The 15568-nt window shown below is 56.9% G+C and overlaps 1 protein-coding gene across 1 annotated transcript in view; it reads left to right on the plus strand.

Annotated features, from left to right (window-relative positions):
* The window catches only part of SLIT1 (slit guidance ligand 1), a 61135-nt gene that overhangs the window by 32608 nt on the left and 12959 nt on the right, over positions 1-15568 (plus strand). The window contains exons 5-18 of the mRNA XM_058029088.1: positions 10626-10697; positions 10830-10901; positions 11306-11377; positions 11713-11876; positions 12268-12415; positions 12913-12984; positions 13235-13306; positions 13412-13483; positions 13605-13748; positions 13873-14036; positions 14151-14174; positions 14618-14762; positions 14900-14974; positions 15197-15340. Coding sequence (XP_057885071.1) covers positions 10626-10697; positions 10830-10901; positions 11306-11377; positions 11713-11876; positions 12268-12415; positions 12913-12984; positions 13235-13306; positions 13412-13483; positions 13605-13748; positions 13873-14036; positions 14151-14174; positions 14618-14762; positions 14900-14974; positions 15197-15340 — 1440 coding nt within the window. The remainder of the gene's footprint in view (positions 1-10625; positions 10698-10829; positions 10902-11305; positions 11378-11712; positions 11877-12267; positions 12416-12912; positions 12985-13234; positions 13307-13411; positions 13484-13604; positions 13749-13872; positions 14037-14150; positions 14175-14617; positions 14763-14899; positions 14975-15196; positions 15341-15568) is intronic.

The following is a 15568-nucleotide window of genomic DNA, read 5'->3' on the forward strand; positions in this document are numbered from 1 at the left end:
GGGCAGAGTCAGCCATGGGCTCTTGGGGTAGAAGAGCTGCTTTCCCCGCTATGAGTCAGATGCACTTGGAACAAAGGAGGTGCATTGTTAACCCCAAAGATAATTAACCTCAGGGCAGTTTTGGAAAGGGGTGTGGGGCTGCTCCATCACTTGAACTTCAATACAGAAATTGAAGATCTGTGTGTGACCCCTGAGTGCCCACAGACTCAGGACCAGCACTTTTCAGTCTGTGCCTTGTGGTTGGGCGCTGCTGTTGGGCTTGATACTTCTCCAGGCTCCACACATGCATGGGTCAGGGAAAGGGAGGAGCACCCAGTGGCTCCAGCAACTAATTTCTGCCTCTCCAAAACAAGGAGGGGATGTTGATCCACAGCACAGGCAGGTCCATGGGTGGGAGCTGCAGCTGTGCTCACTACCTGCAGGCAGAGGCTTCCCCAGACCTGTGGTGTGGTTTTGTGCCAGGGGCTCTTCACAGAGCAGCTCTGGGGAGGGAAGCCTTGTGAGCTGGGATGCAGCTCCCAGTCCCCTGTAGCATGGCCATGACTGGGTGCTGCTCTCCCAAACTCCTCTCAAGAGCAGTTGTTACTGGGGCAAGGGCAGCCCCAGCTTGGGCCAGCCCTGTGACAGGGCTTTGCTGCCTGCCTTCAGCAGTTCTTATCTTGGCTTTGATGTGTGTCACACGAGGTGGAGTCTCTTTATCTTCCTGGTGGGTTTTCCCTGTGTGGCTCTACACTTGATTCACATGCTCGGGTGCTCTTGCAGCCCCACATTCCCTCTGCTGTTTTCCATCTGCCTTTCCTACTCCTATCCTGGCTGTTTCCTCCTAGCCCTGTGTAAAATCACATCTCTTTTACCAGCTGTTGGGCACGATTTGAGATGTCCCACTGGCTCCTTCCTGGCTGCCTTTCATCCTGCAATGCATCTCCCACTTCTCCTCCCACTGACAGCCTCTCCCAAGAGCTTTCAGGAAGCCCCAGGCTATGAGACATAAGAGTTTTACCTGTCTGAGTGCTAGGGCCAAACATGAGGAGTGTGAAGGACGCTTAGTCATGTCAGGGCATCTCGCCAAGTTCTCCAGCTGTCTTGCAAGGTTCAACCTCAGTTTCAGAACATCCTCCAGGCCATAGGGAGTTTGCTTTAGCTCTTCTTAAAGCTGGAGCCAGTTGTTGTCCCAGGACCTGTAAAGCTGAGGAGCAGCATCACAGATCCACAGCATCACTTCTTGGCTCACCAAGATCTGGGACAGATCTGGGACAGCCGGGATGCAATTCTCAGCTTGGCTCAGCCTCATTCACACCTCGGAGGAATCCAGGAGGGCTGGCAGGGCTGGCTTCACACTTATTAGCAATTAAAAGCCTCAGAGCCTGGGAGTCAATTAGCTCTGGGCTTTGCAGTGCTACAAACCCAGGGGATGAGCCTGCTAACCAGAGCTGCAGCCAACTCCCCACAGGGCTCAGGGCTGGCTCGCCAGAAGAGCTATTTGCTTTTTCATTTACACCTTGGATGAGTGTTGCAGCATGGAGTTTGGGGTATCTTCTCGGGTGTGAGCTGCCAGGCAGGGAGCACACGCTGCATGCTGCAGGATGTAAGGCTGCATGGCAGGCAGGGCTGGAGCCTGGCACTTCTCAGGGCATGGCACAGCCATGCATGGGGTCGTGATGGGGTGAGGGGGGACTGACCTTGTCCTAACTGTCACAGAGCTACACGGGAAGGTCTTGCTGTGGCACACTGCTGTCTGCTGGAGGTAGAACCACACATGGTCTAGCAAACCCCTGCACCACCCCCAGCTCACTCTGTCCCAGGCTCTGGAGCTGCTGAGCTACTCTGATTTGCTGGTCATCCTGGAACATGTGGGTCTGTGAGTGCTGAGGTCCTGTGCTCTGGGCAGCAGTTTCCCTCTGCAGGGTTGGGAGCCTGGTGTGCAGCCCTGGGGAAAGGGATGTCTCTGTGCCTTTTATTTGTAGCGTGTGGGGAACGTGCTTGAAATGAGCTGAGGTATGCAGATGTGAAGCAGGCAGGTGCACAGACTGGAGGGTAGTGGGGTAGCTGGAAAAACATGCTTTGGTGGAAGGTTCATGCAGGGATTTCCCACTACTAGAGGGTAAGACAGAAGCAAAAACATGAATAGAGGGAGGAGAAAAGATTTGCTGAACATCAGGGCCAAGGGGACTTGGAAGTGATGAGAAGCAGGGATGCAGAGAAGCAGGAGGCTGTGCAGCAATGGAGCCAGAGGCTGGGTGCCTTGGGTCCCAGTGGCAGTGGGACGCAGGGGCTGTGAGCATGACAGGTGCAGTTTTAACACTCAGTCTCCAGCCAGACACTTGCTGGAGAGAATGAGCCTCACCCAGCAGACAGTGAGAACAGGGGTAGATGTGTCAGCCACAGAGCAGGTCCTTTTGCAGGAAATGACAGGCTGGCTGCTCCCACAGGTGGGTTGCAGGAGACTCCCCTGCTTACCCAGGGCTCTGCCAGACCACAGGGCACTGGACACAGAAGGAGCTGTGCCTCTCTCAAGGCACTTTAGGATGCGGGGGAGCTGATGGCGATGCCTTAGCCTCGTGTTAGCTCCCCTTCCTGCCGATAACGAGGTTGCAGGAACAAAGGGACACTGTGGGGAGGGGGCGGTGACAGGCACGCAGGGTTTGCAGCTTGTTATTTCACTTGTGTTTCCATTAAAGCTGCTGCTTTTAACTTGTTTCAATCTCTGAAGAGGCTCCAGGGTGCGCAGCAGATGCTTTATTCCCCCTCCCTCCCACCCTCCCTCTTTTCCTTGGCCAGCTCCCCTTGTTCCCATAGCATCCCCCTTCCCACAGAGGCCGAGGCCGCAGCTCTGGCACTGCAGCTCAGCCCACGCAGGAGCCGATCCTTGCTGGGACGGGACCGGAGCCACTGCCCAGGCGCTGCCCTGGCAGAGCTGCTCAGCAAAACCTGGCTCCTGCAAGTGCCCTCCCACTCATTGGGGACATTGCACTGTCCCCAAATTCCCCAATGCCCAAACAAGGGGCTGCATGGTGCATGGACCCACATGCCTCAGCATCCCCAGGGTGTCCCCTCAGCACACACTGACACCGTGATGGCACCCTTGAGTGATATTAGCCAGAGTCAATTGCTGGTGTCAGTGCGTCGTGGCATGGTCAGCAGTGTCCCTTTGAAGCCACTGAGATTTATGCACACCCTGAAATGTTTTGCTTAATCAACACCACCATGCTGGGGCTGGGACTCCTCTCACTAACTGTTGCCATGAGCATATGTTGGCTTTTACACATGCTCTGCTCGTCTGTCCAAGCAACAAACCTCTCCAGCTTTAATGTTTTTGGAAGCATCTGCATCTCCTGGGAGGGAGAAAAACAGGGCCAGCGCCTGGGGTCAGCACGGCACTTTGGGAAGCCTGGGGAAGGCAGGGTAGTATGCATGAAGCATTGCTCCCTGTTCTGTTCACCTTTACACTCTACTGTGGGGACACAGTGGACAGGCAGAATTTGTTGATAGGATTTCTTGTGTCACTGAGGTCTGAGACACTCAGCACATAGTGGTGTCAAGTTGTGTTGACACCTTGCTGCAGCAAAGGATTTTGTCCTTATATATAAGGCTTGACAAGGAGGAGCTCTGATGCATTACTTTCACTGGTGCTCAGAAAATAAGAAGAAAAGAAATATTACAAGAAGCCTCAGGTGGGATTAGGGTCAGCTCTCCTAAGGGAAGTGATTATTTGTTTTCACTTGAATCACAGTGGATATGGCCTGTTGCCAGGAGATGCTGAGGATGCTGGTCCCTTTGGGAGGACTGTCCCATGGCCTGGAATCATATCAGCCAACACAGGTGGAGTGTGAGCAGGTGATGATGTGGGTACACAGCCCTTGCACAGGGAAAGGGACACTCAGGGCCAAGCAGCCTGTGTGATTCAGAGCATAGGCATCCTGAATCTTGCAGGTGTGGACATGAGCCCTGCTTTCCAGCAGGAATGGGGTAGAGATATGCATGTTAAGGGCATGCAGAGGCCAAACTGCCCATCTCACTGAGGAGCAATGAGAACACAGGGCATGAGAGGTCAGTGGTGGCTTTCAGGCTGGTGTGGTGATTAGAAGAATTGTTGGTTGTCTTAATCTCTAGGACCCCTGTAGGGACACCACCTTGCCTCTGCACAGTGCTTTGCTGTGCCACAGAGATGTCTCCTGTGCTGGATTTGGTTGCTGCCAGCATCGTTGTCCCCTCTGTCCCTCCTCCATGCACCCTTTCCCAGTGCCCATCAAGGCTGTGTGTGTCAGGAGGCAGTTTCTGTGGCTGCAGGTTGCAGTCTCCCCCAGCTCGCTGCGGGCTGTGGCAACCAGAGCTCGGAGGATAATGAGATCTTAATAGTCCAATTATATCCCATCGATTTACTCAGCACGTAATTGTTGGCGGCTGGGGCTGCCTGATGAGCCGCTCCACTCCGGCTGCCAGCGGGGAGGGCTGTGCCACCCCGCCCAGCCTGGGATGCTGCTCACAGCAAACAGCTGTTCCCCCTTGAACCCCTGTGGAAGCAGCGCCTCCCTCCCCCACTTCAGCTCGCTGTCCCCCTCTCCCAGGAGGGGCGGTGACAGGAGTGACAGGCAGAGATTGGAGCCGGGATCCTGGTACCCTGCCCTGGCTGGGCATTCCAGCATTGCCCTGACCCCAGGCTGATGTCCCCATACTGCCCTGGGGAGCAGAGGGACTGTGCATCTCTGCCTGCTGCTAAAACAGGGTGACAGAAGTGACTCCTGGTGGGTGATGGTCCCCACCAGCAGAGCAGTGGTGGAGCCATTGTCCACGCAGCCTCCATTGGGCAGGGTGGTGTTACCAGAGATGTGCCCAGCTGGTCTCCTGGCAGCAGGAGTCAGCTCCTGAGCATCCACCTGCAGGTGTTCTTGCCACAGCAAGGCTTGGCAGGTGCATCTCTGCACTTGGCTTCTGTTAATTTCCCTTTTGAGCTGGCTGTGGCTGAGAGATGCATGGACTTCTAATTTGGAGGATTCACTCTTAGCTGTGATTTTAAGCTGGCCTTTGTGATTGTGTTGGTCGTCCCTTGTTCTAGCATTGTGAAAAGCAGTAAATAATGTTCCTTTCCCCCTCACCATGCTGCTTTGTGCCCTGTCCCGTTCCTCCCCATTTCCCCTTCTGCCCCCTGCCAAAGTGCCTTTTCCAGAAACCCCACCATGTTTCTCTGGAGTGGCAGGGGCTCACGCTGAGCCCACCACACTACACCTTGGCTTTTTTGTAGCCATGCATCAGCATCTGCCATCCCACCTTGTCCTGTGCAAATGCCCTCAGCTCCAGGGCGTTGCAGTGGGTGGCAGGCAGCAACAGCAATGGCAGGTAGCACACAGGCTGTGACCTTGGGGACACTGGGGTCACAGTGGGCTGGGGGCAGTGGGAGGTCTGTCCATCTCCCTTGGCCAGGATGGAGTGGTGCCAGCAGCTGGGCCAGTGGAGCCCATTAAAAATCAAAGTGTGACATAATGCTGGGGGCAGATGACACAGCGGACAAAATTCTGCCTTGTTGCCCTGGCACTCTGCTAATGCAGAGGAGGAGTGGCAGCTCCCATCTCCAGCAAGCAACTCCCTGAGGGACACCCCTCCTTGGGCACTGGCTCTTTAAAGCACTGGGGACTTGTATGCATCACCTCAAGTAAATTGTGTAGCCACATGTGGGATTGTGGACATGTGGGTGACACTTCCCCCAGCACAGGGCTGCAGGTGCTGATGCTGACACAAGCAGTGGGTGCAGCAGCTCCTGCCCTGGAGTGGCAACACAGAGTGCAGAACCCCTGGGAGACTCTGGGCCATTCCTACTAATGCAAGTGCTGATTAGTCTATTGATTTTTTGTAATGCAGGAGTCTTACTGTCCCTTCAGCTCACCCCTTGTCACCTGTCAGGCAGTGAAGGTGGTGGTGTGAACAGCTGTCAGCCCTATCTCTGCTCATCCCTCTGCCCTGGACAGGCTGTGCTGGTACAGACAGCGTGTGCGGAGTGAGCTGAGACACACCGGGTTACTTAATAGCTGCTGGTGCCACAGTCCTTGCTGGGGAAATGCTGTTTGTGCTCTGGCACAGCTGCCTCTGGCACAGCACCACTGAGGTGAGGCTGGGATCCAGGGAGCACTTGTCCCAGCATGAAACACGATGCTCTGCAGGGCTGGTGGCTTTGGTTGCCTTGTCTGCTCGAGGCTTGGTGGATGGTTGCTGTGGCTGAGCTGGTGCCTGCAGTGATTGGTGCCAGCACTGGTGGAGCGGAGCTGCTGCAGCAGTGTCTGGCGTGTGAGCCAGGGGCATGCAGTGTCGTGCATTTACATTGTGGGAGCTGGGGCCTGGCAGAGGCTGAAGCCCTCATGATGAGTTTCCAGCATGGATGCTGGGGAGGAAACAAGGTAAAGAGAGGAGCAGCCTCCTGGAGTCGGCATGCTGGCACTGCCAGGGTGGAATGTCACTCACCTGGCACAGCGTGGCCCGCAGCCCTCGCCGTTGTGCCTGGGACATGACACGGGCTGCAGCCTTGGCCCGGACGAGGCTGACACCGGGCAGGCTGGACCTGTGCCCCAGCGGCGGAGCCAGCCCCGCGGCGCTGCCAAGCCGGGCCGCCTGGCGAGGGCCGCGCCTCGCCGGAGGCTGCCAGGCCGCCCCGGCGCTCTTGGCAGCGGGGGGCCCGGCGGACGCGGGGCCAGCGCCGCTGGGAAGCAATTACCGCCCCGCTGCGTCCGGCCCTAATCCCCTCACACGGCGCGCAAGGAGCCGGCTCGCCAAACAAGGCTCAATCAGGTTAAAGTGTGAAGTCAGGATTAGCCAAAAGAATGAGAGCGTGGTAATAGCTCCGGCCTCCTTGCCCGGCCGGCGCAGCCCCGCTGCGGCCCCCTCCCTCTCGCCCGCCCTGCGGCCCGCCGGGCTCTTGCCGGGGAGATTAAGGCTGCCGGGGTTTGTTTGCCTGAGTGGGCTCCCCACTGGGAAGCCATGTCGAACAGTTTTGCTCGGGCGCCCCGCTAAGCGCCGGGCAGGGCGTCGCGCTGGGGGGTTGGCTCCCGCCGCCGAGGCCCTGCCAGCCCCGCGGAGCCGCGCCCGCGCCTGGCTCCTCGCCGAGGCTCCCCGGGAACCGCGGCGGTGCCATGGGGCTCTGGCTGCCAGGAGAGGCAGCGCCGGGACACCTCCTGCCTCGCTAGGGATACCGCGAGTACCCGACAGCCGTCACACACACAATGGGACAGAGCAGCCGGGTGTAAGATCTGAGCAGGGAAGCTCCTGAAATCGCGATCCCTGACCACCGCCATCCCTCTCACTGCCCGGCCAGGGAGCACTTGTGCGGATATAGTCTGGCCATGAGGCTTTGGGGGACTTGGAAGAAAAGTGGGTGCCTGCCTTCTTGCCATCACACAGCTGTGGGTTGGAGCTGGCTGCTGCTGTTGTGCAGGCATCTGCTGGGTCAGAAATCCATTTGGGAGGTGAGTGTAGTGACAGAGGTGTCCTCCATCACCTCCTCACCCCCTGTTACACTTTCCCTTTGCACCCCTGGGACTACCAGAGCTCTCTGTACCTTGTGCTGTGCAAGGACAAGCACTGTGAATGGGCTGGCTGTTTGGTAAATGCCTGGATTCAACAGCCAGGAACTTTTAAACTTGGAGCTTGAGGACAATACCTGGAAGTGAAACCAGAAGAGGCAGTGAGGGTGACTGTCACAACTCCTCCTCCTCTGTCTGTACCTGTCTGTCAGCTGGTCCCCAGTGGGGCTGTCAGACCTGCCAGTGCCCGTGGTCAGTGCTGCAAGCTGGCACTCCACGTGCCATGGCAGTGACACTCTTGTATTCGGCAGGGCATGAGGTGGCACTGATGCAGCCGCCGCGGGTGCTGCGAGCGGCACGGCAGGGCGAGGAGAAGCCGTGCCATCTGCTGTTTCTTCTGCGCCAAAGTGTAAAGCAAACATAGCTGGGAGCTATGAAACACCAGGAGGGAAGGGGCCGTGCCTTGTTCCAACGCCGGGGCCCGAGGATTCCACAGGCAAAGCATGTGTTTGTCCTGGTGTCGTCAGCTGTGTCATTGTGCAATGTAATCTACGCCCATGCCGGGGCCTTGCTGAAACCCTCCCATCCAGCGTCTGTCCCTCTTGGCTTCGGTACCCCCCACGGCAGCACTTCATCGGGGACTGTCACAAAAAGCTGTGAAGGGGAGAAGCCTCGCAAAGTCAGTTGCAACCTTCTAGCAGCATTTCCCTCACAAGCTGCAAGTGAGCAGCTTGGAGACAGACGCTTGGGTTTGCTCCCTGGGCGCACTGGGACTCCCATGTGCTCCAAGCAGAGAAATGGGAGCTAGCTTTCCATGGGGGAACCAAACAAATCGCAGACAGGACCTGCCTGGGCAGGCAGTGCCAGAGCTGGGAGAGGGGTGCAGAGCACTGAGGTGTGGTGCTCATCTCTGTGAGGGTTTAATGCTGGAGGACAGGCAGCTGCCAAGAAGGAATGTGGTGCACTGAGTGCTTTGCTAGAAAGAGTGATGAACTGCGCCTGGAGGGTTCATAGAATCATAGTATGGTTTGGGTTGGAAGAGAACATCAGATCATCTAGTTCAAACCCTTGGCCATGGGCAGGGATGGCACTCACTGGATAAGGTTGCTCAGTGCCCCATCCAGCCTAGCCTTGAACGCTTCCAGGGATGGGGTATCCACAAGTTCTTTGGACAACCTGTTCCAGTGGCTCACTATCCTCACAGTAAAAAATTTCTTCCTTACATCTAATTTAAAACTCTGCTCTTTTAGTTTAAAACTGTTCCCCGTATCACTGTCTGGCCATATAAAAAAGTTATCTTTTCCTAAGAGTTTTATAAGGGAATCCTTGTGGAAGCTAAAAGAGAAGAGGAATTGGTGCAATGCTGTCTTTTTCTGAAAGATCAGTGCAATTCCTGGCGGTCCCCAGACTCATCACATCTCCAACATAGTATGAGGAGAAGATATTTGTATTTGAAAGAGTGCTGGGCAATTGGAGGCTGCTGCAGGCGTCTGGTCCTTTCCCTTTGGAGAGGGTGAGGGACCCTGATCCCCCGTGGGCGGAGTTGTGGAATCGGCGGCGCGGTCGGGGCAGCGAACAGCCGGGCAGCCTGGCAGTGCCGCCACGTGGGGTGCTGCGAAACTGCGCCTGCTGCTCGCGCAGGAGCTGGGCTTGTCCTTCTCCAGAAGCCTGGGCAGTTCCTGGCGGGACATCTCCCTTCCACTGCCCTGGCAATGATGCTTTGTCAGCCGGGTTTGGTTTCCCAGGATTTACCCAGAATGATGCACAAGCTGTGCAGAGGACAGGGGCTGGTGCATCGCACTGGACTGTATAGCATCTCCTTGGTGGTCAGGCAAGCCCACTGTCCTTTTGTTTTCCTTTTCCTCATGCAGCTGTGCAAGTAATGCTGGTTCTTCCCTCTGGGGACATTTTCTCATTGTGTTAGTGAAGCTTTCAGCTGGGGTGAAGTCCCAGTTTGGAGACCTCCTGGTGTTTTGCAAGCAGCTCGTGCCCATTTATTGAGCCCACTTTTTGGAGGAAATGAGGGCATGTGGAGGACCGTGGATGCTGTGCCTCCATCCTGACCCAGTTCAGGTGTGAGGTATCAAGAGCAAACAGGCTTTGTTATGTTGAAGCAGAGCTGGTGAGCACTATGTGTGAAGTGCTGACATCTATGGACACCCTAAACCACCTCTTGGGGCTGGGGTGGGGGTGTCTGTGTGGCCTGTGTAATTCTGGGGACATTTAATCTGTGTGGGATACCCTGGTCCTCCTCCTCACTCATCTATGGACTTGCATAGGGAAAATGTTGTGTTGTGCCTCAGTTTACCTCTGCCAGGAAGGAGATGAGAACTTGACCTCCTGCCCCAGGGGTGGCTGGAGCAGGACTGTGCTGGCACCCCAGGATGGGAGCAGGCAATGCAGTTGCCAGCCAGTTTCGGAGGAGCTGCTGACTATTAGGGTGGAAGAGGGAATAGTGTCTGTTTGGGAGCCGTGGAGAATAAATAAAACAATCAGGTCTTCCCACAGCTGAGTCAGTCCACCCAGACCCTGCTTGCAGTGAGATTTGTGGTCTTCATAGTCTTTAAAAGCCAGCCCAGGCATGATAGGGGATCTGACCTGCTGCCAACCCTGCAACACAGAGCCCTTGCTGGCTTGGCATGCCCTGGCATTGCAGAGCAGGTGATTACACAGACAGTACCCTGCAGTGATGAAGTAAATAATGACCCGATTATTTGTGCCCTCTGAAGTGCAGGTCAGGCTCCATGGGAATGCCTCCTGGAGCCACTAAGTGTAATTACCAGTTAATCAGCAGGGACCTGTAATTATAGCAGTCAGAGAGCATTTAAGTATGGAGGGTTTTCCCGGAGCTGTGCCAGTCAGCTCTGCTTGTCAGAGCCAGAGACTGCAGTGCCCAGGGAGCCCCAGTCACTTTGAGCCACCATAGATGGAGTGAGACTTGCCTCAGGACAGCCAGCAGAACAGGGTCAGCCAAGGACCTGAAGCCAAATTAGTTTGTCAGAGTCCCCGAGGGATCACTTGAGTGCTGGGGCGTGTCCCTGCCTGTGCATGCCGTGCTCCCACAGGACATCGCACTTTGCAGGCACTGCCCATTTGCCTTCCTGCCTCTTTCTTCTGCAGAGACCTGAGTGAGAACTTCATCCAGGCCATCCCCAGGAAGGCATTCCGTGGGGCCACCGACCTCAAGAACCTGTGAGTCCTGGCAGTGTTGGGCATGAGGGAGTCTGGGGTCAGGTCCAGTGGCAGCAGGAGTGATCAGGAGCACTGATTGCTCTCTGCCTGGGCTGTCCCAACAATTCTCCCCTTTTTCCCTTTCTCCTGCAGGCAACTGGACAAGAACCAGATCAGCTGCATCGAGGATGGGGCTTTCCGTGCCCTGCGGGGGCTGGAGGTCCTGTAAGTGACTGGGGACAAGGCTGGAGCCTCCAGACTGCAGCCCCATGCAGGATGAGGGTGTCCTTGAGTGTCCCCCCTCACTGAGGTGCTGCAGGGACATCCCCAGCATGCCATCTCTCCCTGGGCATGAGCAGGGGCTGACCAGGGTTCTGGTACAGCTGCTGCAGAGCTGTGCTCCAGGGCTTGATCCTGCCCCTGAGGTGCACCTGGGTGCCACTGGCTGTGGAGAGGAGAAGCCTGGAAAGGACAGGAAGTCCTGCTGGGAATTCGGGCTGTCCCCATCCATTCACCCTGTGCTAGGTTGCTCCCAGGGATTAGCGCCACCTAGACCATCTCACGTGCCTATTTACAGCCTGTCTGCTCTGACCTTCTTTGCCTGTTTGCCCTTCTTTGTCTTCCTGCAGGACCCTGAATAACAACAATATCACTTCAATTCCTGTGTCCAGCTTCAACCACATGCCCAAGCTGCGGACGTTGTGAGTGCCAGGGCCGTGGTGGTGGTGGGAGTGGCCTCCTAGGCTAGAGTGGGATGTCCCCAGCTCTGCTGCTGGTGCTGGTGGCCCACGTGCTGGCCCAATAGTGCTGGGACAGCACCATGGTGAGGGAACGGAGGGGACGCCCCTGCAGAGCATCCCCAAATACTGCCAAGCAAGGCGGCTTCGGCAACTGTCACAGATGCTCTTCAGCCCCTCTGTATCTCCCTCTGAATCCACCCAGCCTTTGGGATGAGCCAGGCTGGGGCACTCAGAGGGCAGAGGGGTGGGCAGGAGCTGTCCTGTGGCTGCTGACTGCTCCATCCATCCTCCTACAGCCGCCTGCACTCCAACCATCTCTTCTGCGACTGCCACCTGGCCTGGCTCTCCCAGTGGCTGCGCCAGCGCCCCACCATCGGGCTCTTCACCCAGTGTGCTGCTCCCGCCCAGCTTCGCGGCCTCAACGTGGCTGAGATCCAAAAGAACGAGTTCAGCTGCTCTGGTGAGGGGGCAGAGGAGGCGGTGGGTGCCAGGGCAGGGACATGGGCCAGGGGGACAAGGCTTGTGCCACCAATGCAGCCCATCTTCACTCTCTGCCATGTGCATGTGCCCAGCTCAGAGCCTCAGAACGCATGCTGCGGGTTCATCTCAGGTCAGCACAGTCCTTGGTGTGGGGACAATATGCCACCCTATCAGTGTGACAGTACATCAGTCTGTGCCTTTGGAGCTTTTGCAGGGGGTTGGGGTGCACTAAGATCTTATCCACCCACTCAGGGGTGCCATGAACTGTCCCTGCATGCTGAGCTGTCACCAGGGTCCCTTCTTCAGGCTGTTGCCATGTACTGCCCTGGCTCAGCCCTTTGCAATTCCAATGCTGGCTGCTTCCCTGGCAGGACAAACGGACTCAGCACATGCCCAGCTCTGCAGCTTGTCCTCCGGCTCCTGCCCCGCCATGTGCACTTGCAGCAATGGCATTGTGGACTGCCGGGGCAAGGGGCTGACGGCCATCCCCGCCAACCTGCCCGAGACCATGACAGAGATGTGAGTATGGCCCCACACCGTCACCACCGGGCTCTGGGTGGCTCAAGGCACTGGGAACACAGGAGCTGCTCAATCACTCTGTAGGCAGCAGGCCTTCCTTGCCCTTCTCTCACTCTGCCCAGATTTAGCCCTGGATTTAGCTGCATTAAAAATGTAAATAGAGAAATAATCTCCTTAGAGGAATCCAATTATGGTGCAGAGCCCCTGCTGGGACAGTGCACAAAGCATGTGGGAGGCAGCAGGCACCCCCAAACCCGAGGTGCTTGGGAAGAGAGGTGCTTCCTCCACCCCAGCCACCATGGTTCCCCCACCCATGGCACCTTTCCCTGATGGAGAAAGCCCCAGCCACAGGATGCAAGTTGTCTCTGGGCAGAATATTTCTGCTCCTGTGGGGTAACTTACTGCAGCCTTAGGGGTCCTGCAGGACCAGCTCTGTTGGTGGGGTTATGGAGTTTGGCAAGCCCTAGAGCCCTCACCTCCCCCTATTCTCTTTGCAGACGCCTGGAACTCAATGGCATCAAGTCCATCCCCCCAGGAGCCTTCTCACCCTACAAGAAGCTGCGGAGGATGTAAGTGTGCAGCCTCTGCCAGCTCACCCTGAACCCCAGCACCCTTCATCCTGCTGGCCAATGCTGAGAGCTGACAGACATGGGTCTGTCTGTGACACGGGTGCCTCATATGGCAGCACTGGGAGGGGGTCTTGGATAACCCCAGCTCTGTATATTGGGTCTTGGGGGTGGTCCCCTGGAACTAGCAGAAGGATGAGGACATGGGACAAGAGAAGAGGGGACCAGGCCACCTTCTCCCTTTGGGTTTCAGAGACCTGAGCAACAACCAGATCTCGGAGATCGCCCCTGACGCCTTCCAGGGGCTGCGCTCACTGAACTCCCTGTAAGTGCCTACAGTGGTGTGGGTGGGATGGGGTGGATGCTCTACCCCTTAACTATGGCCCACACCACTCCCCCCATCTCTCTCACACCAGCCTTTCTTTCCCAGGGTGCTGTATGGCAACAAGATCACGGACCTCCCTAAGGGTGTCTTTGGAGGACTTTTTGCCCTGCAGCTTCTGTAAGGCACCAATGGCTGTGGGGGATGCTCTTCAGGGACAGAGGGAAGCAGGACTGAGGTCCTAGCACCCGTGGTGCAGTGAGGGAGTATCCCCAGACTCACATCCCTCCCTCCCTGCCAGGCTTCTAAATGCCAACAAGATCAACTGTGTACGGGCAGATGCCTTCCAGGATCTGCAGAACCTCTCACTGCTCTCTCTGTATGACAACAAGATCCAGAGCCTGGCCAAAGGCACGTTCACCTCCCTGCGGGCCATCCAGACTCTGTGAGTGTCCACTCCAGCTCCCATGCCTGGGCAGGAGAGCCTCTGGGGGAAAAGCATCTCCAGGCCTGGAGCTGCTGATCACCTGCTGTCCCTGGCGGTGTGTCACCCACTGTCCCTGGCACAGGCACCTGGCCCAGAACCCTTTCATCTGTGACTGCAACCTGAAGTGGCTGGCAGATTTCCTGCGTGCCAACCCTGTGGAGACCAGTGGAGCCCGCTGTGCCAGCCCCCGGCGCTTGGCCAACAAGCGCATTGGCCAGATCAAGAGCAAGAAGTTCCGCTGCTCGGGTGAGAGCTGTCCCCAGCGCTGTCACAGGGGTCCTGTGGCACAGCTGTCCCCAGCCCTGTCCCAGCCTGGTGTCTGTGTGCTCAGAGGGCTGATGTGCTTTTTTTTTCCCACAGCCAAGGAGCAGTATTTCATCCCAGGTGAGCAGAGGAGCCGCACACATGTGCGTTGTGTGTGCATGGTGCCCTGTCAACCAGGTTGCCTGCGGGGATGTTGTGCCAGAGCCCCATGGTCTGGCCCAGCAGAACCACTCTTCACTTCCCACATGCTGGGTACCGGGATGTGTTGTGGCATCTCCCATCCTACCATTACCTGGATGGGCACAGAGGTGTCCCCAGGGTCCAGTTTTGTTTGGAGGAGGGTGGTGGGCAGAGCAGTGCCCTGTATACCCAGGAAAAATATCCTTGTAGATAAGCTGCTTTGGGCATGGAGAAAACTAATATGTGCACAAGGGCTGGAATGAAGGGAGCTAGGGAGGAAAATGAGACCAGTGGGGATGTGGGAGGATCAGAGGGAGAGGAGAGAAGTGCAGTCCTCTGTGCCTCTGCCTGTGGGAGCCCACACTGCCTTCACCATCACACAGGGACAGAGGATTACCACCTGAACAGTGAATGCAACAGTGACGTGATCTGCCCCCCAAAATGCCGCTGTGAATCTGGTGTGGTCGAGTGCTCCAACCTGAAACTCACCAAGATCCCAGATCGCATCCCACAGTCCACAGCTGAGCTGTAAGAGTCTCCTCTCTCACTCTGCTTTCCTTCCTGCAGCAGGCACCTTGCTGGCACTGGGGTTTGGCTCAGGGTTTGGGCTGTACCAGGTACTTTGCAGGCATCTCCTGAGCTCTTGTCCCTGCTGCCCACTCCAGGCGCCTGAACAACAATGAGATCTCCATCCTGGAGGCCACTGGCATTTTCAAGAAACTCCCACATCTGAAGAAAATGTGAGTATTGGGCAGGTACAGCCATGTCAGGAGTGCCGAGGGCTGGGAAGGCACATGGGGGTCCTGATGCCAGGGCAGACTGGGGTGTGAGATGGAGGGCATGTCCCAGCCTGAGGGTCCTCTGAAGGAATCATGGGGTGCTTAGTGGGATCTGGGGGAGGCAGAGTTCAGGATGAGGTCAAGACAGAGCCCTCATCCCAGCCTGCTTTTCCCTCTTCACAGAAACCTCAGCAACAACAAGGTGTCAGAGATCGAGGATGGGGCATTTGAGGGGGCATCCTCTGTCAATGAGCTGCACCTCACTGTCAACCAGCTGGAGTCTGTGCGCAGCGGCATGTTCAGGGGCCTGGACGGGCTGAGGACACTGTGAGTCCTTTCTCCTCCATGAGCACCCAAATGGGGACGTCCTTACTCCTTGCTTCCTTGCAGGGCCAGCCCAGGATGCCTTGCCCACCAGCTGGTTGCATCCAGTGCTGGGTGGGGCAGGTTTTTGCTGCTCAGGGACTTGCTCAGGCTCATTCTGCTGCCCAGCACTGAGGTGGGCACAGCCTGAGCACTGCTAAGGTGGGTTTCCCCCGTGGTGCCTGCCCGTGT

This window comes from Melospiza georgiana, chromosome 8, assembly GCF_028018845.1.
Source record: "Melospiza georgiana isolate bMelGeo1 chromosome 8, bMelGeo1.pri, whole genome shotgun sequence".
Lineage (NCBI taxonomy): Eukaryota > Metazoa > Chordata > Aves > Passeriformes > Passerellidae > Melospiza > Melospiza georgiana.